At 42.9% G+C, this 24,419-nt stretch overlaps 1 protein-coding gene across 1 annotated transcript in view; it reads right to left on the reverse strand.

The window, feature by feature from the left end:
* patl1 (PAT1 homolog 1, processing body mRNA decay factor) overlaps positions 1-24,419 on the reverse strand; it is a 43,912-nt gene that overhangs the window by 12,080 nt on the left and 7,413 nt on the right. Inside the window, exons 2-8 of the mRNA XM_070979183.1 lie at positions 20,848-20,953; positions 14,306-14,491; positions 13,731-14,006; positions 12,752-12,840; positions 2,240-2,320; positions 1,299-1,499; positions 341-442 (exon numbers count right to left, since the gene is read on the reverse strand). Of these exons, the coding sequence (XP_070835284.1) occupies positions 341-442; positions 1,299-1,499; positions 2,240-2,320; positions 12,752-12,840; positions 13,731-14,006; positions 14,306-14,491; positions 20,848-20,953 (1,041 nt within the window). The remainder of the gene's footprint in view (positions 1-340; positions 443-1,298; positions 1,500-2,239; positions 2,321-12,751; positions 12,841-13,730; positions 14,007-14,305; positions 14,492-20,847; positions 20,954-24,419) is intronic.

Below are 24,419 nucleotides of genomic sequence, written 5' to 3' on the forward strand. Positions count from 1 at the left end.
AAAGGAAAGGTTTGGGGAAATACATTTACTTGCTTTCTTACTGAGAGTTAGGCGAGATCAATATCACTGTCTTGTCTGAACAGCAATTATTAAGCTACCACCAGCAAATGTACGCATCGGTTCCAAATATTGGTTCTGTCTCCTTGAATACTAGAAATTGTTATCAGTCCTGAAAAACACATGTTGGTGGACCCCTAGTTTGCAGACCCAACATTTAAGCTATTCATTGTTGACTTGTGTACTCCATTAAAATTAAAAGTAACCCCAGGATGTTCTTTGACTTAATGTGCATTTAAAGCAATAAAACCAAGAGAGGGAATGGAGGGAAGGAAAAACTCACAGCTATATTGAGGAGGGTGTTTGGTGACAGACGCTCAGGGAAAGGAGGAGGGTATCTGTGTTGGACCGGGGCTCTCACATGAACCGCCATGGGATGGTGGATCTACACATACACAAATTTACAGACACACACATATATAAAGGATGGGGTTAACAGAGACAAAACTATTAGGTTAACTGATATCCGCAACAAAATACCATATAACTTCATGACTCTAAAAAAAACAGTATTACTGCTGTAAATATTATGTTATACCTGTTAAGACACCTTGTGAAAACTTCTGAGTGGTGGCATCAAAAGAAATACTATGGTAGGCATACAATCAAAAGTATTTGAAAACTTTTGACCTCTACAAAGACAAATACCGTAGAAATTAGAGGTTGACTGATTAATTGCCACCAATAGGATGTTTTACCATCTATCATCATTGGTAGAATAGATGATTTTATTGCCAGGGTCACAAGTGGCACTGATGTCATATCTGACCCGTTTTCTCCTTATTTCTCTATATAATGCAACAAAACCAGCTCTTTGTCCATGCTACAAGAAAGGCAGAGAGGAAGGAAAAGAAATCATTTAACTCTTACTTTACCTACCAATTTGGTGCTCTGACTTCCAAATAATCCAGCTATGTAACTATTCATGAAATGAAATGATCCTCCTTACCCGAGGAACATTAATGGTTTGTTAAAGTGGTATTTAGGAATGTATCACGACAACGACAAAAGTAATCCTTGCCAATCATAAGCCACAGAACAGCGCATTTGCCATTGTGAATAAATAGAACATACACCAACAATGTCATCCACCAAATCACAGTTCAGGATTTTCTGTTACCAACGCTGTAATCCATGAAATCACATTTCTGGATATTCTCTTACTAAGGATATGATTCAGAGTGACAAAAAAGATCAGTGAGGAAAGTGTAGATTGAGAAGTACAGTTGTTTGCTATTCACCTGATGATTCAGGGCATGGCTCATTGGCTGTTTTGGCGGGGTCCCAATGGGTACTGCCCTCACAGGAGGGGAGCCAATCACAGGGGAAGAAGAGCGTGGAGGTGGGACCCTCTCTGACAAATCCTGTCCTTCATCATTCCTACCCTGAGTAGGCCGTTTAGGAAGGCCCACTTCCTTGATTATAGACATTAGTGGACTCTCCTGAGAGGGAGAAGACAGTAAATGAACTAATACAAAAAAAACCCCCAAAAAACAGAAGCCCCAAATTAATGGCTTGGCAAAGCTTTTTCAACACCTACAGTATGTATACAGTAAAACACAATACACAGTAAAATGTGGAGAAATATCTTCTTGTGTATATCCAGTGGGTGCACTTTGCAATGGACAACATATTTCAGACAAGAGAAAAGTAGGAGTAATGTAATTTTAAATGCAGATGTTGTTTATTATTTGTATCTAGGCCATGAACTACTTAGAATACAAATTAAAACAAACCAGATTTGAACAGGGTCAAATGGGTATTTTGTTTAATTGTATGCACTATGATAAAGTTTGAAAACTGTGTTGCAGTAATCTGTACCCAGTGCGGTTTGATTGCTTCTGTTTTGTACATTCTCATCACCTTACAAATACAGATACATCGATGTAGATGGTCACCACTTTGCAATTATTTAGCAATGCAGAGCCATCACATCATTAACACAGTGCAGCAATGACTAACAGAGAAGACAAACAGTGTTAAAGCAAAGGTAATCATTTAAATTAGCCAAATGTCCTATTAGGGTCATGTTTGAACCTGTGTTTTAGTTATGTCCTGTGCATTTTTATAAGATATTCCCTGGATACGGCCCTACATGTTGCCATGAACATATATGGCAGCTGTCAAAACTACACATAAATGTCCAGTGTTCTGGAGAAGCAGATGAGCGAGTATCCCTCACCTCCATGTGTGTAACCAGTCCAGGGGTGACACTGACCGGCCCAAAACCCATACTGTTCTCCCAGATACTGTGAGAATTCATCTAAGAGATAATGACATGAATGAAATTTTAAGGGTGCTGAAACGAAAATAATTTACTCAAATGAATTTTAAATAAATATTACTGCATTAAACTGGTTGCTCAGCAAGCCAATTCTGCAAAGTATATTTCACAGCATGAACCCAGATCCAGAAAATACTTATTCCATCCACAATTTCTGCATCAACAACAATTTTTCACTGATGAAAACGAAACAGTAACTGAATAAAAACTAATTTATATGACAAAAACTATGATGAAATCTAGGGGTGAGATGGCCAAAATCAAATATCATGGTATAAGTAATTTTATATCACGGTAACAGTTTTTAATCACCATACAGTAATTGTTCTGCAAATTAAATTTAAAACACAAATTTAAAATAACCATATTGTACCATACTTCATCACACTTGCATACAAACAAAAAACTGATGTCAAGGAAAACACAACCATTTTTAACAGGCAGTTACTTAATGTTAACCTGAGATAAAAGAATGCAGCAGAAGTGTAGTATACTTAATGTTAGACATAGAGTACTTTTTGGCAGGTATGAACAAATGCTGTAAACTAAGAATACTAAGGCACTATGAGTGTTAATAATTTATTTTCATCAATTACCAAAATGCAGTGAATGAACAGAAGAGAAATTTAAATCAAATCAATATGCGACCAGCCACGAGAAAACCAGCAAAAAGTCTCCCAGGGGGCATCTTGAGTTATTTACAGATTCTGAAAGTGAAGTTTCTAAGCTTTCCAACGATGTCTAACACATGGAAATCCTCAAACTAGTTTAGTGAGAAATCCAGCCTGAAAGATTCTCACCTAAGGGGGGTAACACAGTGCTGCTCATTGCATCTCATTTACATAAGTCCAACCCCCTACTGCTCTAGCTATCAGTGACACCTGGTATCTGTTAGCCCGCAGGACAGAAACTATTCTAGTAGTCTGAACAATGGTTATCAAATGGAAATGGAAATTCTTTTGTTACAAAAAGCCCCTTCTGTCACTCTGTGGTGCAGTGGGATGGATCAGTCTGTTGCTGAATGAGCTGAAGTCAAGTCAGCTTTATTGTTAATGCTGCTATATGTACAGGACATTAACAGAGGCCGACACTTGATGATCATAAACTCCACGAGGGTTGAACAGTGTCTACAAATCACCACAGCGTCTTGACACCAAGCATCCCTGATATAAACACAGACCCCGCCGCCACGGCTCTGTCTGCTCATTAGCATGTACTGGGTCAATCTCAGAAGTTGTATAGTCCAGTTTGTTGTCCAAGGAGCGTACATTGACGAGTACAATAGATGGTATAGCTGGCTTGTGTGGATTCGCCGCTAGCCACTGCATCCGCACACCCCGCCATCATTACTCCTACTACTCTTCGTCGTATTGTTAATCGTCTTCATCTTCAGCTAAGGTCAACTGTAGATTAGGGATGTTTTCCAGTGTAATGCAGTCGCTCTCGGTGATTTCTTCAGTTTCATATTCTAGTTCGGGTTCAGAATTAGAAGTGAGACTGGCGTCAGCATAACCAGAGGCTGCGTAAGTAGCACAGCTGATTGGCCGAAAAAAGAACAGAAGCACGTGAATAGCCAAAGAAAGCCAGTATGCTAATTTACTGTTGACTCGCCACACCCCCAACTAGGACAGAAAATTTCCTCTAAAACAACCCAAAGTTTATGGTTTTAAGGCCCCCCCATACTGTTATTTGAAACATGGAGTGGCTTCTTCATGATTTCAGCTTACATATTCTGCAAAAAATGAAAATCACTAATTTAAAAGATTTTTCTTTGTTTACACAACTTGTGCCGGGCCAACTTGTTGCTGGTTTTCTCGTGGCAGGTCACATATTTGGTGTGACCACCCATTGCCTTCAAAGCAGCATCAATTCTTCTAGGTACACTTGCACACAGTTTTTGACAGAACTTGGCTGGTATGTTGTTCCAAAAACTTTCTGTGGATGTAGGCTTCCTCAAATCCTTCTGTCTCTTCACGTAATCCCAAACAGACTCGATGATGTTGAGATCAGGGCTCTGTGGCGGCCATACTATCACTTCCAGGACTTCTTGTTTGTCTTTACACGAAAGATAGTTCTTAATGACATTGGCTGTGTGTTTGGGTCGTCTTGCTGCAGAATAAATTTGGGGCCAATCATATGCCTCTCTGAAGGTATTGCATGATGGAAAAATATCTGCCTGTATCTCTCAGCATTGAGGACACCATTAATCCTGACCAAGTCACAAACTCCATTTACAGAAATGCAGCCCCAAACTTGCAAGGAACCTCCACCATGCTTCAGTGTTGCCTGCAGACACTCATTATTGTACCGGTTCCCAGCCCTTCGACGAACAAACTGCCTTCTGCTCCATCCAGATATTTAAAATTTTGACTCATCAGTCCAGAGCACCTGCTGCCATTTTTCTGCACGAAAGTTCCTATGCTTTCATGCATAGTTGAGTTGCATGTCCTTGTTTCCATGTTGGAGGTATGGCTTTTTTGGCTACAACTCTTCCATGAAGGCCACTTCTGGCCAGACTTCTCCGGACGGTAGATGGGTGTACCTGGGTCCCGTTGGTTTCTGCCAGTTCTTAGCTGATGGCACAGCTGAACATCTTCCAATTTCGAAGGGAAATGAGCTTGATGTGTTTTTCATCCTTGGCTGATCACCGCGTCTACAATCCTCAACGCTGCTCGTTTGTGCTTCTTCAAAAGAGCTTGACCAGCGTATCTTGAAACCCCAATCTGCTTTGAAATGTTTGTATGGGAGAGACCTTGCTAATGCAGTTTAACTAACCAACAGGAAGGCCAACATTTCAGGTCAAGACTACGCAGTCCACCTACATTTTAAGTGCATCTCATTTGAGGACAATAATGCACATATTTTGGCCACCCCAATGGTTGGAAAGAGGAGTGAATGATGTCGTCCATGTCAAACTGAAACAACCATTACAAGACGTAGGAGGCAGTCTATGACGCCACTGATCAGCAACTTATAGTGCAGTCCTGAGATCCCTCCACAGGTAGTTTATCACCCATTTATACCATGACTCATGTGACTCAAATTACACATGTGATGGTTGGGTGGGTCAATGACTCACATGTGATCTCAAAGACTCCCACAGTGGAAACTATCCTGTAAGAGGATGCCTGGGACTCCTATCAGTCACAAGGAACTGAAATAGTCTCTTGAATGAGAACCATTTCTAGAACCTCAAGCCAGTCAATTACCTTTTTAAAGCACTTAGAAGTACCTCAGAACATCATTATGTTTTATAAATTTTCTATTATCGTAGTTTCTCTTAAAGGCTTTTGAAGGTTTTGTCTCATTCGGCCAACACCAAGCCTTTCCAAAACTATTTAGGGAAAGTTAGGAACAGTAAAATAGTGAGTTTTTCGCCATCAACCAGCAAGAGATCCATGCAGACTGTAGAGTGGTTTGCAAAAGTATACATCCCTCTTGGGATTTTTCATGCTCACAACATGGAATTAAAATGGATTGTTTGAGGGTTTGCATCATTTCATTTACAGAAAAAGCCTTCAACTTTGAAGATGTGATTTTCTTTTATTGTGAAGGAAACAACAAATAGGACAAAATAACAGAAAACTTTACCATGCACAACTATTCACCCCCCTTAAGTCAGACTTTGTGGAGCCACCTTTGGCAGCAATTACAGCTGCAAATGGCTTTGGATAAGTCTCTATGAGCTTGCCACATCTTGCCACTGGGTTATTTGCCCATTCCTCTAGGCGAAACTGCTCCAGCTCCTTTATGTTGGATGGTTTTCACTTGAACAGCAATAGCAATTTTCAAGTCTGACCACAGATTCTCAATTGGATTGAGGTCTGCACTTTGACTAGGCCATTCCAACACATTTCGAGTGTTGCTTTAGCAGTATGCTTCAGGTCATTGTCCTGCTGGAAGGTGAACCTCCATCCCAGTCTCAATCCACAGGCAGACTGAAACAGGTTTTGGTCAAGAATATCCATGTATTTAGCACCATCCATCTTTCCCTCAACTCGGACCAGCTTCCCAGTCCCTGCTGCTGAAAAACATCCCCACAGCACGATGCAGCTACCACCATGTTTCACTGTGGGGATGGTGTTCTGGGGGTGATGGGATGTGTTGAGTTTGCGCCAGACACAGCATTTTTCGTGGTGGCGAAAAGTTAAATTTTAGTCTCTGACCAGAGCACCTTCCTCCATACATTTGGGGAGTCGCCCAATGGCTTTTGGCAAACTTAAACGAGCCTCCTTATTTTTAACACTAAGTAATGGCTTTTTTTCTGGCCACTCTCCCATAAAGCCCAGCTCTATAGAGTGTACGGCTTATTGTGATCCTATGGACAGATACTCCACTCTCTGCTGTAGAACTCTGCAACTCCTTCAGGGTTACCTTTGGTCTCTGTGCTGCCTATCTGATTAACGCCCTCCTTGCCTGGTCTGTGAGTTTTGGTGGGCGGCCCTCTCCTGGCAGGTTTGTTCTGGTACCATGTTCTTTCCATTTGAAGATGATGGATTTGATAGTGCTCCAGAGGATCATCATTAACAACTTTCAACAACTCAATGACTTTGTCCCTGACTTGTTTGGAGAGCTCCTTGGTCTTCATGGTGTGATGCCTCTTGCTTAGTGGTGTTGCAGTCTCTGGGACCTTTCAGAAAAGGTGTGTTTATACTGACAGATAATGTGACCTTTAGATTGTACACAGGTGGACTTCATTTCACTAATTATGTGACTTCTGAAGGTAATTAGTTGCACCAGAACAGTTTAGGGGCTTCATAGCAAAGGGGGTGAATACATATGCACATGCCAATTTTCATTTTTTTATGTTTTAAAATTCTTTTTTATATACGTATTTCTCATTTCACTTCACCAACTTTGACTATTTTTAGCAGATCCAGGAGATAACATTCAGATTAAAAAAACACTTAAATTACAGGTTGTAATGTAACAAAATAGGTAAAAAGCCAAGAAGAGAATCCCACTGGATGGACCCAAGGATGGGTCAGGAATCTCGACAACGATGATAGAATGTGTATGTGGCAAAATATGCAAGAACCAACATGGCCTGCGGATCCACCAGGCCAAGATGAAGTGTGTGCAGAAGGTGGATGCAGGAGGAGCCTGGCCCAGAATCACCCCACAGTGCTCAGAGCCTCCAGGTGACTCAAGCACCAGATGCACATGCACATAGAACGTCAGAACGTCGTCGGGTGAAGTGGCCCCAAGCTAGCAAGAAGAAGGAGTGGCTTCAGTTCGTTGAAGACGCCGATACCATCCGGGAAGCAATTGTCAAAGGGGAAGCTGATAGACGCCTCAAGATGATGACCATGATCATCATCAGCCTAGCTGCAGGGGGTTCTGTCTAGAGGACAAGCGAAGAGCAAAGCTCCCCTACACCATGAACAACAGAGCTAGCAAAATCCATCAGCTCAGGCAGGAGCTGAAGAGCTTGAGGCGGCAGTTCAAGGTGGCAAGGGAAGAAGAGAGGGGACCTCTTACGGAGCTACATAGTGTAATCCACAAGAGGCTGATGACCCTGAGGAGGGCCGAGTGGCACAGGAGGAGGAGGAAGGAGAGGTCCAGGAAGCGAGCTGCCTTTCTAGCGAATCTGTTTGGGTTCACAAAGCAGCTGCTAGGGCAGAAGCGCAGTGGTCAACTTGCCTGCTCCAAAGCCGAGGTCAACCACCACCTAAGGGAGACCTACAGCGATGAAAGCGGGGAGCAAGACCTAGGCCCCTTTAGGGCCCTGATTGACCCTCCGTTACCAGCGTTGGAGTTTGACGGGAAGGAGCCCGGGTGGAAGGAGATCCAGGAGGAAGTCAAGAGGGCAAGAGCAAGCTCTGTCCCAGGGCCCAGCAGAGTGCCTTACAAGGTATACAAGAACTGCCCCAGGCTAGTCCACAGGCTCTGGAGGATCCTAAAGGTGATCTGGAGGAGGGGCAAGGTAGCAGACCAGTGGAGACAGGCAGAGGGGGTGTGGATCCCAAAGGAGGAGAGGTCCCAGAACATTGATCAGTTCCGAACCACCTCACTGCTGAGTGTTGAAGGGAAGCTCTTCTTCAGCCTCGTTGCCAAGCAACTGACAGACTACCTCCTGAAAAACTCTTGGTCCAGAAAGGAGGGATCCCGAAGGTCTCTGGATGTTTAGAACACACGGGTGCGGTCAGCCAGCTCATCAGGGAAGCCAGGGAGGGCAAGGGAGACCTGGCTGTGTTGTGGCTGGACCTTATGAACGCCTACGGATCCATACCCCACAAGTTGGTCGAAGAGGCACTGAACCGACATCACATTCCGAAGAAGTTCAAAGACCTCATCCTGGACTACTATGCCAACTTCAGCCTGAAGGTCTCCTCCGGAGCAACAACCTCCGACTGGCACAGGCTGGGAAAGGGAATTATCACCGGATGTATGCCTGTGAATATTCTCATTCATCCAGGTCATTGTAAGCTTCAGGGCATTCAATCGTTTACGACTGGACTTTGTCAGTTTGTCTTGGAAGACATTTCGCCTCTCATCCCAGCAGGCTTCATCAGTTCATGCGCATCAGACTAGATAGGACAGCTCTAGTCTGACTAGAGCTGTCCTATCCAGTTGCGAACGATTGAATGCCCTGAAGATCACCGGATGTACGATCCCGGTCACCCTCTTTGCACTCGCCATGAACATGCTCGTGAAGTCTGCAGAAGGTCAGTGCAGGGGGCCCCTCACCAAGTCCAGAGTCCGACAGCCACCCATCCGAGCTTTCATGGACGACCTAACGGTGACAACTACATCTGTCCCAGGTTGCAGGTGGATCCTGAGTGGTCTCGAAGAGGTGATCTCCTGAGCCCGCATGAGCTTCAAACCAGCCAAGTCAAGGTCTCTCGTGCTGAACAAGGGTAAGGTGACTGGCAAGTTCTGCTTCTCACTTGGCATGACCAAGATTCCATCACTCACTGAGGAACCTGTGAAAAGCCTGGGAAAGGTGTTCAATTGCAGCCTGGGGGACTCAGTGTCCTTACAAGCAACCAACCGAGAGCTGGAGACATGGCTAGCTGCAGTGGACAAGTCTGGCCTCCCTGGCAAATTCAAGGCTTGGACTTACCAGCACGGTATTCTCCCTCGGATCCTCTGGCCCCTCTTGGTCTACGAGGTCCCTACCTCAGCAGTGGAAGGCTTTGAGATAAGGGTCAGCAGGTTCCTCTGCAGGTGGCTAGAACTGCCGCGAAGCCTGAGCAGCATTACTCTGTACGGGCAGAACAACAAGCTGAAGCTCCCTATCAGCAGCCTGAGCGGGGAGTTCATGGTCACTCGAGCCAGGGAGCTGCTTCAATACCAGGAGTCCAGTGACCCAAAGGTCGCCCTGGCTGGGATCGAAGTCAGGACAGGACGGAAGTGGAAAGCTGCCGAAGCTGTGGGCATGGCAGAGGCAAGGCTTCGGCAAAGGGTGCTAGTGGGCACAGTGGCACAGGGGATAGCTGGCCTAGGTAGTGGTAGAACACCTCGCTACGACAAGGCACAGGAGAAAGAGAGGAGGCTGCTGATCCTTGAGGAGGTGCGAGCAGGAGCAGAGGAGAAGCGGGTCAGCCAGATGGTGGGAATGCGGCAGCAGGGAGCCTGGACAAGATCACATGGACAAGGTCACATGGACTGAGCTGTGGAAGGCTGAACCCCACAGGATAAAATTCTTGATTCAGACGGTCTACGACTTGCTGCCGAGCCCATCTAACCTCCTTACCTGGGGGAAGTGGAGACACCAGCTTGCCCCCTCTGCCAGAAGAGAGGATCCTTCGAGCACATCCTCAGCTGCTGTCCGAAAACCCTGGGCGAAGGGCACTACCACTGGCGACATGACCAGGTCCTCAAGGCCATAGTGGACACCATCTGTGGTGGGATTAGCCACAGCAAGAGCCTTGGCCCAGTAAAGAGAACCATCACTTTCGTGAGAGCTGGGGAGAAGCCTGCAGCGTTTACCCAAAACACCTCCCCTGGCCTGTTGGCAACGGCGCGTGATTGGGAGCTGAAAGTTGATCTGGGGAAGCAGCTGAAGTTCCCAGAAGGGGTCACCAAGACAGCACTAAGGCCAGACATCGTCCTGACTTCAGCAGCATCCAAGCAGGTTATTCTCTTGGAGCCCATGGTGCCTTGGGAGGACAGAATGGAGGAGGCCCATGAAAGAAAGAGGGCAAAGTATGCTGGGCTATTGGAGGAATGCCGGAGCAACGGTTGGCGGGTGAGATGCCAACCCATTGAAGTGGGATGCCGAGGATTTGTGGGCCAATCCCTCTGCAGGGCCTACAAGATGCAGGGCATCACAGGGGCTACCCAGCGAAGGGCCATCAAGTTGGCCACAGACGCAGCAGAAGTGGCGTCGAGGTGGCTGTGGATCAAGAGGGGAGAGGTGTGGCAGGTAGGGTAGCGCTACCTGGTCACAAGCTGGGGCCTGATCAACCCCGGCTGGGTCGCCTGGGGGAGGGGGTCTGATTGTTGAAAGACCAGAAACCCCCCGGGATCCCAGATTACATCACTGATGATGTGTCCAAGGGGACCACAAGGTGTATCTAAGAACAGTACAATAGCATTAGAGCCAACATACTATTTATTTATAATTTTATTTTTTATTTATTTATATATTTGAGTTGCACTTCTGCCAGGCCAAGGAGACCCTCTGCTGGGCCAAAAAAAATAAAAAAAATAAAAATCAATATGCCAAAAATAAGCCACCTATCCATTCACTCATAAATCAATAATCATTTACATTTAGGAGCACCTCTGTGCAGCACAATGTGAGTCAACCTGCTGCGTTGCCTAGTAACAATGCAAGTACTGCTGCTGAGAGCACGGGCATATTTTATGGGATATTTAATGTTTGTAGCTAGCCAACTATGGCGCCGCCGAAGAAAAGAAAAAATATCGCAGGCGACAGACAACTTACCCTACGTTTACAAGTAGCAGGGTATTTTGGAAAACGGATATTTTGGCCCCTCTTCAAAAATAACATCGTGCACACAACATCGTTTTCAAAAATGTTGTTGTTTACATGAACCCGGATAAATACGTCGTTGAGCACATCATAAACCTATGGGCGCGAGTGTTAAGTATTCAGTCGCATGTTGTGACATTTCGGAACCTAAAACGCCATTTAACCCAGTTTACACGCCGACAAATAACCAGCGTTTTCAGAAATCTCCACTTTGGCCAGAGTTTTTAAAAATGATTGTTTTCTGTGAAAAAAAAAATCCATTTGCGTGTAAACGAGAGGCCAAACCACATGAAAACATATGTGTTTTCCCTAAGTGTAAACGGGGTCTTAATATAAAGAAGTTTTTCTGCCAGACTTCCGAGCCAAGGAAAATAGATGAAGGGAGAGTAACAGAGGCAACTCTAAAAAAAATGACAGGTGCAGGTGAGATGGAAGAATGTGGGGCAGATTGCAGTAGAGAGGGGGGCTGCTCGAGGACCATTAATGCCTACTGCCTCCCAATGCCAACCCCTGTCCGACGGGTGACCGCGGGCCCGGTCCGACTGGTAACCCAGTCAAAAAAAAAATACAGCTGAACACAGAACATCTGGCTGGGATCCCGAATGGCTTAATAATCACAAATACAGCCCTTGGTTGTACCACACTCCCCATGGTAAGTTTCCAATTTGTTGTTTAGCTTATATTTTTGTTCTGATTGAGCTTCTTTTTTTTGGTAAGCAATAATGATGAAAATAACACAGACGACAGGATAGTTTTCCACTAGAACCACTAAGGGGTTATTTTTCCCCAGGCATTGTCAAATGAATGTGATCTTGAATACAGTCTGGGTGAACAAAAATTTGAATGCAAATATAATAATTGCAGAATTGCAGACTGCTTGCTGTGCCACCTGACTTAATCCAACTGCACCAATACACCATCCCACGCATCTCGTCTGTTTAGGGTTTTTTCGGTCCTGAAAAAAATTCTAGGGGAAACACTGGGAATGTCATGTGCAGCTTTTTATAAACAATGCATATCTAATTACTCAGAGAGAGCAGGCCTAATGCTCATTGGTGTTATTCTATTATTGTCTGAGATGGTCTTTTGTGAAAATGATATTAGACTTGTTTAATTTGTATTAGATTTTAAGATAAATAAAAGACATGCTTCATATCACAACAGTTAAAACGGTGTCTGTATTGCACATGTTAACTGTAATACCATTCCATAATATCCAGATTATTAGATGTTTTCTCCAGGAATAGGAGTTAAGAAATTTTAGAGAAACTCTTAAATAATCCTTTGTATATAATGTACATAGCAACAATCATTGATTCCCTTTTACCAGTTTTATTCATGCTGCTGTAGGAGGTGAATTTCCTCAGGGTGAGTTTTAGACTCCTAGGCAAAATTTCACATAGTAAAAGCTTATTTGGTTATGAAAAAAAAAACAGTACACAGAAATAGTCAGTTGAAAAACTAACCTGGGCCACAGGAGTACTTCCTCTGCGCAGCAAGTGCTGCTGCTGTTGATAACTGAGCATGGACAAGGGAGGAGGGCCAGGAGGAAGGCCTGAAGTTGTGCAGAGTATAGCAGAACACAACAGCCTTCAGTAAAACACGGCCAATACGTATTATACATGTATACGTAATGTAGCAGACAAAACCACACTATCTCAAAAGAAGCTGAAAACAGGCTGTTGAGTCTGAAGGTAAATTTGTGTATTTTTCTTATAAAACAATACCTATCTGTTAAATGCAGAGAAACTACTTTGTGTGTAATGTGCCACCAACATGCATATCGTGACAAAATAGAAGATATAATCTTAGCTAAACAAAGATAGTTCCCTTCCTTGCATAAGTTTAGGGAAGTTGTAAGTGGAAAAACAGAAGACATGCAAATGAAGAGAACATAGGCTGCCATTTTGAAAGGAGAAAACAGCTTTCTGTGGTTAACTATCTTGTTGGACTAAATATCTTTACTGCAGTGGAGTATTATTGATCTCTGGATCACTGAAAGACATAACTGGTACGTTGCATCAATTTTACATTCACTTTGAACATAGTTATTTGTCTGCGGTTAGTGTTTCTTGTGCCTCCTGTTGTGATTGTCTCTTGAAATGGCTTGCATCAATCGATTCATGAGAATCTAAGCTTTCTAATGGTGTATAGTATAAGCATGAATGTACTGTTTGTGTCAACAGACAGGAAGACTGACTAAGACAAACTATGTGAAATGTTCAGACGGCAGGCCATTGGGCTGTCAGAATATCTTGCAGGGTTAAGATTTTCTTTATCAAAGACCGACTGATTATTTGTTATTAGCTGATCGTTTATCAGTTTTCAGATCACAATTAGTTTCGTACGTGAGATTTAAGGCCTGATAATGGACAATGGTTAAGTTAATCTGATTAGTTACTGCTGTGACTAATAGGAAAAGAAATGCATAGCATTCATTCTTACCTGAGGTGGAGGGCCCAGGAGGCAGTTGGTGTTGGTGTTGGGGGTGATGGGGATGGGGATGCTGATGTGGTTGAGTGAGATGTGGAATGGAGGAGGGCGGGGGCAGAGGTCTGGGTTGGTCCAATCCCTGCAGAGCAGACAGGCTGGATCCTGAAGAGCTGAGGGACGGACCAGGCCTCTCAGCTGCCCCGACCCCAGCAATGGCCGGGTCAGCTTCCAGGATAAGTCTGGCCAGGGATTCAGCCAAGTCACCTTCCCCTCCTCGATCCTCCACATCTGAAACAAGTTTTATTTTTGATTTCCAGACAGGTTTGCTATTGCTCTTCATATTATGTCTTAAACAACAAGTCTAGGAAATATCTGTCACCTGCAATTCTGTCTAACTATCCAATCAATTTGGCATTGCCAGGCAGAATTTTAAGATTTGAAAAGTTTATGAAGTAATTAAGACAATCTCAAAATCTGAATTGAAAATTCCTAGAAAAGTAAAGAATACAGTAATCTTGCATAGAAACTGTATTCCTGAGTCAAGTCAGTCTTGCTGGCAGTAGCATTCCTCTAATTACATTACTGACCTGTTGGAGGCAGTCCAGAGGAAGACGAGGAAAATGTGAGTGAAAGGAGGGAACACGGAAGGGGAGGATGGGGGGAGGATAAGTCCTCAGTTCCTCCTAAATCTCCTCCCATCCCCTGCCCTGCTCCTAGCCCATCCCTCTCATCGAGCTCAGCGAGGCGTTTGTGTTCCTCCTGCCAGTCGTCATCTGGAAGAGTAGAAGAGCCAGAATGGTTGTTTGTTCTATGTTAATGAAATATCTGTGCTGCAATCTTATTATGGGTAAGGGATAAAAAAAGAAGCAATTGAATACCTTTAGTATTGTGATTCCTATTTTTTATTTATTTATTTATTATTTTTTTTAAGAGTTAAATGCTGCTAAATGATAGGGCTGTCAAAACTAGGCAAAAATAAATTCTGATTATTCTGAATATTCCATATTATGTCCATAAGAGGGGATGAAAGACCCTTTGTATATTACAAACCTACATATTACAAATTAAACAAATAATGTCTGGTATTGTTAACAACAACATTTGAACTTTTTTTCTTCTTGTCAAAGAGTAAGATACAGATGCAGCAGCCTCAAAATTCCCCTCCAAGCCAGGGGCCATCCAGCTCCCAGCCGGCTCCCAGCCGGCTGTCAGCCAGCTACCAGCCCCCCCCTCCTCTTGGGGGTGTGCCCAGAATCCACTATAAACACACCTCTTCATTCAATTGCAGGGTGTCACCAGGAGATGGCGTGTCCCTCACAGGAACACATCTCAAGGGCAAAGATTTTTACTCCACTACATTCATCTGCTTTAGTAGGCTTATTTGTAGTTAGGCAGTCACAGTTACTCAACTATTTTACGTTGATTATTTAAATCAACTTAGAAAAATATTTCTCGCACAAAGTCTTAAAAAAGTCATAAATGTGTGTTTCCATCAGCCTGTTTTAATGCATATTTTCGATTTGCAAACAGGAAATTCCTAAGTTTTTCTCTTATAATATACTGTATGAATTTTTTTGTGATTGTTGCAATCAAAAAAAACAAACTCGTGTAAAAAAGTTGTATATAATCACTTCCTATATGATAATAACCATACTTCACATTACAGAACCAGTTGAAAAAATTCAGTTCCCATCTTAAAAAAAAAAAAAAAAAAGTTTTAACTTGAGAATGAGAAGTATCAGCTCAAAGTTACGAAATTATGTGGCGGAGATTTGGCGCAGTTGGTAGAGCGTCCGCCCCATGTATGAAGTTCTCTGCAACAGCTACGGGTTCGATTCCCTCTTTCAGCCCTCTGCTGCATGTCATCTTCCCTCTCCTGAACCACTTTTATGGCTGCTCCTCAGCTGTCCTATACACTAAAAGCCAAAAAGCCCAAAACATAACTTCGAAAAAAAAAAGTTACAAAATCATTCCTGAGTCATAAAAGTGATGTAGCTTTACAAAACAGCCTGTGACTCCAAGAATAAACAGGCTCCATCTGTTAACATAGAGTTTGCTTTTGATAATTATCAACAAAAATGATGACTTAATTTTACTTTACATGCGCTGGAACAGAGACAGAGCTGCAGGAGCAGAGCGCGTCATCTGGAGATTCCAGGGCTCGCCTATGTTTTCCGCAACAGGCACGCGGCTCTCGGCAAAAAAAGACTAGGAAGCGGCCAGTAGACAGTCACATTAGTATTGGTTGAATATGTGCTCATTTTTGCGATCGCAAGATTTCCTGGTCTGACTGATAATATACATTTTGATGCATGAGGGAGGTGGGAAAGTTGGCTTATCCATAAATGTAATTAAGTGTAATGGAAACATTTAGTGAAGTCTATAAAGTAGCCAGCGACACAATATTAATATCTGTGGCACAAATTGATTTTTAATTCCTGGAGGTACGCGCTCCCCTCAGCCCTCCACCTATTTTACTGGCCATAGCTAGTCTGTGGGACAGTGGGGGCTGGGAGCCTGTTTGGTTGGCGACCATCCATTGAGTTAGAACAAAGGATACATTGTAATGCAAATAATGACTTTTCAGCCAACAACGCGGCCGGCTCGACACTACACATGCCTGACAGAGTGACAGACAGGAGAACATCATGAAGCCCGTGGTGATGATGCGCGATGTGTCAGTGAAACTACAGGTTTACTCAGCTCTGACATGTGCCGGGAGTTAATCGCTTCAAATGCACAAATGCAGTGAAGTTCACAAACCACCAACAGTTTATAGAATAGGATGGACTGTCTATCAGTGGCCATTAGAGCAGCTCTCTAATAATTAAAATAGATGTCACACTGTGCGGAAGAGCTTAATAAGTTAACAAGAGATTTGGCCACGACAGCTGAAACAATGAAACAATTGGATTTATACTTTATCCAAAATAGATAGATACAGATACAGATACATATAGATACAGAAATCATCATCTGAGAAATACTCATGATACTGATTTCACTGTTTATTGGCCGTTTTCATGTGTGTGTGTTAACTGATTGGCCAATAAAAACAAGTAGATTGGCCCATCTACATCGGCCCATTGGCCCTTTATGCCCCACAACATTGTTTTTTTTCATTGGTCTGATTGGCCCATTAGGATTATTCATGATTGAATGTAGGTGTCCGTGCGGGGGATGAGGCTCGCTGGCTGCGGAGGGAGAGTTGATGTTATAGTAAGAACCTGTCTGCCTGGTCTAACATGATGAAGTCATGTTGAACATTTCCGTTTCCCAAAAAAACATTTATTTGAGGTGCAGCGGCACAATATTAATATCAAACACGTGTGCACAACGCCTGACGTAAAAAAATGCATTCTTGGTGTGCTTCTGAGTACTATGTTTACCCGCGACTATAACTTTTTTGTTTAATAGTTACTGTTTATATTCATTGCGTGAACAGTCTGAAAAAAGAGACAGAGACACAGAGAGGAGGACACAGACAGTCACAGACAGAGTGATGAAAAAGATCAGTGATAATTAACTACAGTATATTAAGCCTATGATGTTGAACATCGCAGTGCGCAGTGAGAGCCGTCTGCGGCGCTCCGCAGCCGCCTGTGAAGGAGAACGAAATCTGGAACCTTTCAGCTCAATGACATGACTTTGAAAGCACCAAGTGACTTGTTTTAACGAATTTCGTTAGATTAAAATATGTAGAACTGTAAAATATCACTTCCATGAGGCTGTTCAGTCAGACATTAACAGATCACAAGCTGAAATTGGCATTTTATCCTCCCGTCCCTCCCTCTTCAGCGCACTGTAAATGATTTCTGTCCAGTAATATACAGTACACACACATACAGGACTCTGCGTATTGCTGGTAACCGCATCAAATAGCGACCCGCAAATCTAAAATGCGCTACAAACAGGAAACCCACCAACTGAAAAGCCGAGTGGCTCTGCGAATCAGGCAGAGTATTAAACATTTAACTGTTTAGCAGTTCAGAATGCTAGAAAAACGCGACGCACAACTTCTGTTATTCATGATTAATTTTCTGGGCACGAATCACTCGGCACGCGGAGATGAGCTGGGGGCCTCTCCAAAGGTGGAGAGAGATGTGGAGGAAAAGGCAGGATGGGCAGATGAGCAGATCCAAGAAGTTTGTGAACGAGCACTACAATAATGTGGATGATTAAGCATAATTACATTTAAAAAAACTGCACAGGGTGCTCTACTAGACAAGCAGGTTTTTTTTTTCAGCAAAGCTGACACGGTAACCAATTATAATGCTCCTCCTGGTGGACTGATCGAGCGAGTGCAGGTAGTTTCCGCAAATGGAGCTTAGGGGCGTTACGAGTTGGCCCCGCGCCGATGACATCATCGCAGGGGATCTCATTACAGTCACGAACCCGCCTACTGCAGAGCAGGGACCGGTCACGGACCCGCCAGGGCCCCAGCACGAGATTAGAGGAATTTCGAGGCCGCTACATCTGTATGCTTTAACCAGAAACAGCTGTTATATTGCTCTCCCTAAAGCCATTATCAATGTAAAACACACTTTATTCAAAAGTCACAAAAAAAACAAAACAGCCAAAAGCTTCTTGGTTTGTCTTTTCACTGTTCCAACAATCACCACTAGCTCTGGATTAGTTGAAATAAACTCTAAATTCACCAAATCGAGGAAGAAATGAGAGAGGACACATCAGAATAGCAGCAGGGGAAATGCAGGGAGCTGGGATATTTACATTTATATATATTTATATATCTAGATGTCTATATCTATATATATATATATATATATTTAAAATCCCCTTCTCGCCCTGCCTGGGGCGGTATTGTGCCTCCTTTGAGCTTGAGTCCTGTACCAAAGGCCTGGGAGCTTGAGGGTTCTGTGCAGGATCTTGGCTGTTCCCAGGAGTGCGCTCTTCTGGACAGAGATCTCAGATATTCTTCCTGGTATCTGCTGGAGCCATTCACCCAGCTTGGGGGTTACCACTCCAAGTGCCCTGATCATGACTGGGACCACTTTTGCCTTTATGCCCCACATCTTCTCCAACTCCTCCTTGAGACCCTGGCATTTCTCCAGCTTCTCATGCTCTTTCTTCCTGATGTTACTGTCACTTGGGATCACTACATCCACCACTGTGACTGTCGGTTGGTTCACCCTCACCAGTTTGTCTGTCTGGAACTGGAAGTCCCACGGGATCTTGGCTCGGTCATTCTGGATCACCTTTGGAGGCGTCTTTCACCTTGATCCTGGGACCTCCAGGCCATACTCCGTACAGATGTTCCTGTGTACGATGCTAGCCACCTGGTTATGACGCTCCATGTATGCCCTCCCTGCTAGCATCTTACACCCTGCTGTTATGTGCTGGATTGTCTCAGGTGCATCTTTGCACAGCCTGCACCTGGGGTCTGCTGTGGTAGATCCCGGCCTCTATTGGCCTTGTGTTCAAGGCTTGCTGTTGTGCGGTCATGGATCAGTGCCCCTGTGCTGTCTTTCAGTCCAGCCTTTTCCAGCCACTGGTATGTTTTCGCTGTCAGTCACTTCCTCAAGCTGTCGATGGTACATGCCATGCAGGGGCTTGTCTGTCCATGCCAACCCTTCTGGCTCCTCCTTAATGGGCTGCCCGAGGCATTCACTCAGCAGGTCATCATTGGCGGCCATCTTTCTGATGTACTCCCAGAGGCTTGCTGTTTCCTCCTGGATAGTGGCTCTGACGCTGACCCTCCTTGCATCATAAGGAGCTTTCTTGTCTTGATATCAGTATATCCATATCATCATATCCATTTCTTCCAGTGGCCAGGATATTATACCAGCAGGGTATCTGATTACTGGCAGGGCGTAGGTGTTTATTGCCTGGATCTTGTTCTTGCCATTCAGCTGACACTTCAGAACCTGCCTCACCCTCTGAAGATAACTGGCTGTGGCTGATCTCCGTGTTGCCTCCTCATGATTGCCATTTGCCTGTGGGATCCCTAGGTATCTGTAGCTGTCCTGAACATCTGCTATGTTGCCTTCAGGTAGTTCAACCCCTTCAGTGGCGTTCATCTTCCCTCTTCTGCACACCATCCGTCCACACTTATTCAGTCCGAATGACATCCCGATGTCATTGCTGTATATCTTGGTGAGTTGAGTGAGGGAGTCAATGTCATGCTCATTCTTAGCATACAGCTTGATGTCAATCGGGATCTAAAGCCACTTTCGGTGATGATCTGGCTGAGGGGGTTTAGGCCCATGCAGAACAGCAGGGGGGGCAGTGCATCTCCTTGGTATATACCACAGAACTGTGCTTGATTGTCTGGCCAACTCATCTGACCTGAACCCTATAGAGAATCTATGGGGTATTATCAAGAGTAAGATAAGAGACACCAGACCCCACAATACAGATGAGCTGAAGGCCCCTATCAAAGCAACCTGGGCTTCCGTAACACCTCAACAGTGCCACAGGCTGATTGCATCTATGCCACCCCACATTGATTTTGTAATTGAGGGCATAAATGAACATACTTTTCAGAAGTTTTACTTTTCTGTATTATAAATCCTTTTTTTTTTATTGAACTTATGAAATATTCTAATATTTTGAGATACTGGATTTTTGATTTTCATGAGATTTAAGCCATAATTATCAAAATTAAAACAAAAAAGGCTTGAAATATTTCAGTTTATGTGTAATAATTCTAAAATATATGAAAGTTTCACTGTTTGAATTAAATTATGGGAAAACATTAACTTTTCCATGAATAATTCCATTTTTTGAGATGCACCTTTATTTATTATAGATACACACACACGCACGCACACACACACACGTATCTATATACCAACTCTGGAATTATTTTCACTAGACATTATTACAGAGAGATTCAAATATGTCTAGCTGAGAAAAAACAACAAAGCATTTCAAAACGCTACATGTTGCATAGCTGCATTGCAAATTTTATTTATTTATTTTTTTTCTAGAGATTTTTCAGGTAGGAAAAGAATGTACTATATTATGTAATATGTTTCCATATAATTTCTTTGATAGATGAGAGAAAATGCATTGAAACTGAACTTTATTAAAACTGTAATACTAGTTCAGCATAGCATTAACTTTGCATGCCTTCAAGTATTACAGTAAACATATCATAAACACTCACCAATGGCCCCAGCTCCAAAGGTGTCATCATTGAACTGATCAATTTCATCTTCCTCTTCTATTAGTCCTTCGTCTTCCTCCTCCAACGTACAGTCTTCATCCAGGGACTGCAAAGTCAGCAGGGAAGAGAGATTACGGAATAAGGAACAGAGTGAAAGGAAGGGAAAGAGCTCAATGCACTTTACTGCATGGGTGCTGAAAACCTTTTATGACTGAACTCTTTTCACTGGTGTCTCGGTGCAAAGTCAAAAAGTCACCTTGGGACGTCCTTCCTGGAAAATTGTTTTAAAATGGTGTAATTCCGGACACACTAGTCTTACTGACACTCAGTTAGGTTCTTTTGCTTTACTAAATAAATTATTTTTTCAAAATCTAATATTTAAGAAAAGAATAAATTCAGAACAGAATTAGAATTTATAACTAAATGTTTCTAGAGTAGGAACAGTAATGACACAACAGCAAAGCGCTATGGAAATTCAACAATAGCTCACTGGACATGACAACATGACAAAAAGATATTCCTGACATAAAAATACTGAGTGAAGTTAAGAAAGAAGCATATAAAAAGCCAGAAAAAGCCATCCTGTCCTGTCTTCCTGCCTCTGCTGATGTGAAAAATTCTTAACATGAGCAGGGGACACATCTGAGCTGGTACTGGGGTGGGACAGATGACAGAGTTAACTGTACTTAATAAGGCATTGGGATTATGAGAGTTGGTGAAAATTGGGTTTAAAACAAAGGATTTAGCGCTCACAGCCTGAACTGCTTCACAAAATTGGTAAGGTTTAGGTAAAAATGTGACATCCTGTTGGATGTCACAGTGGGCACTGGCTAAGGGGAAAAAGGAAAAGACATAGTCTTATTAAAAAGCCGCTTACAATAAAAATTGAAGGATGATTAAAAGAGGATCCTCCCAGAAAGAACTTAAAGGAGGTCCATGAGCCCTCCATTAATAGAAATATTAAGAGAATAGACAGTAAAAGAATAAAGTAAAATTAAAGTAAAATAACATAACAGACAAACCATAAGGTAGGACTATTGTATCTATTTCAGGGGCAGTCCAAGGCACAGGGTGGGCAGCAAGAATATAATGTTACTGAATTAAAACCACTCTTCTCTAGGATAATATTTTAAAGGAAATGTTTTATCCCCATGAATTTCAGAGGAGTATGTTAAAATTAGGGATCGACCAATTATCGGCCGATATTCGGCATTCTTTCGATCATCGCATCAGCCGTTTTTTCCACCGATAACCAATAAAATTAATTAATGTATTTTAAAACACGCTCCTTTGGCTCTGATGTAGCCATCTCTCCGCTTGAAGTCACCACCATGTCCTGCCCACAGCCCTCACTGATTGGCTTCATGGCACAACTGATTTAATGACAGCCAATCAACACTGTAGTACCACAGACAAGGAGAAGCAGACGGCTGCTCCGGTGATCCAGCAGATGCAAGGCAACAGAGTCAGTCGAAGTTGCAATAAAAACCCTCTATGATGAAGTTTTAAAAATACTACAACCTTATGATCAATTTCAGTGATAACATGCAAGCCAAGAGTTGACATACAACTCTTGGCCAACCTACTTGTCTTATCACATAAAGCATAGGATGAAAAAAACAAAAAACAAAAAACAAAGACGTAACCAAGTGAACATGACCTGAAGCTCCTTATTTAATTAAAAAAAAAAAAAAAGACATAATGACATACCAGTAGGTAGACTACAGCAAGTATAAGGCAGGAAAACCTGCTGAATTCCGCTGTTTGGCTCTGGAGATTAAACTGTTCACAACTTCAGAAAGGCGTATTTCATGATGACCCACTGCTACGTTAAACCTGCCGCAACCGCTTTATAGCTGTGGCCAGACGCATAGTAATAAAATAGGCCCTTTCGGTTACTGTTACTTTGTGGGAATAATAAATCTAACGCGTCTCAGCCCGTGGGGCGGCTCCTGGTTTATCAATAAACAACACCGGAGGTGATTCTAGCCTATAAGTTGAACAATACTGCACGCTAACGTGTCCTTGTTTGTTTACAGTTGCCTCTCCATCAGCGCTTGTGCGTTAAATGATCGTCTTTTTGCCTGTCACTCGTAAAGTCCAGGTATATGAGTCAGGCAGAGAGCACACATCGAGGATATTATTCAGTGTGTTTTACTTTCAATCAATAAATTTACTGTTGTGTCTACAACTCACGTGTGTAATGAAACGCCTTTCCAAGCTCAAAGATATGAAAACTGTGGCGCTGGCATGTCTCCTGCTACTGAATTGGGAGTACTAACTCAGACCCAAATTTCAGAACAATTCAGTTCAGTTTTGTTGATGTTTCAAAAATTCAGGGAGCTATTTTATTCATTTATTTATTCATTTGAGTGAGTTTTAAGAAATGTTGCTGGAAGGCCCCTGCACTTTTTGTTTTAAAAATAATTAAACTTAAAGGCATTTCAATGAAGATTTTGTGTTTGTGTTATTTTACAAAAAGTTAAGGTCTTTTTTCAGTGTACACAAAACAAACAAACAGTATACTGTATTCAGTCTAATCCCAGGTGTGTTGCTCTAAATTTTGACACCAAAATTTTAGTTTTTGGTGGCTATTGGTTTCACTTGATTGTTAATAATGGGTATCGGTATCGGCCCTGAAAAATCCATATCGGTCGATCTCTAGTCCACACAGCATGCAATTCATTTGCAGGAATGTCACGTGTTTGATACGCTACTTAGCGATGCTTGTGAATCTAGTGGCAGAGCAAACACCAGGGCGTCATCTGTTATTAGTGCTGAAGGTAATGTTGAACTCTTACAAGTCGTGTCTGTTGTGTTAAGGTTAGTGCCATTTCACTGTGTAAACTGCTTTCGCCATATAAATCATCTCCATGTCCTTCCATCAAATTTAGATGACGATGACTGCTAGAGTCAGGCTGGCTCAGAGGCCAGCTCTCACACTGGCTTAGAGGCTGCAGCGGGCACCGGCAGGTCTTGCGCACCTCTATCCACTCCTTTCACTGAGGCAGAGAAGACTGAAATGACTGAGACGAGGATAAAGGAATGTCACAGAGCAGTCACTAGATTTGTGGTGAAAGGTTTGCACCCTTTTGCTACTGCAGATGCCCCTGAATTTCGGTAGGTTCATTCATTGCATGTTATCTGGCATATCTGCTCAAATGAAAATCAGAAATTTGAGTTCTGTCAGAGTTGCATGTTGTTATTTTAACCAGTGTAGTTCTGCTTCATTCATTCCCTACTCTGAGAAGCAGCTTGCCTATTTTTTAGGTTTGTTCTGATGTTACGTCACACATCATTTGTGCATACTGTATATGTTATATTTTCTGTGCAGAGATGAAAAAATAAAAGACAGTTAACGCAAACAAACCCATTTATACTCTTTTATTTCCTCACCCAATGAGAATTGATAAGAGAATCGATAAGGAATCAGATCGATAAGCAAAATCAATAATGGAATCCGAATCATTAAATTCTTATCTATTCCAATCCCTAATTAACGAGTTAACGCAAATCAATTTTAGCGTCGTCATTTTTTTAATCGCAAGATTAACGCTCTTTGTGACCTTGTA

This window comes from Chaetodon trifascialis, chromosome 2 (genome assembly GCF_039877785.1).
Source record: "Chaetodon trifascialis isolate fChaTrf1 chromosome 2, fChaTrf1.hap1, whole genome shotgun sequence".
Lineage (NCBI taxonomy): Eukaryota > Metazoa > Chordata > Actinopteri > Chaetodontiformes > Chaetodontidae > Chaetodon > Chaetodon trifascialis.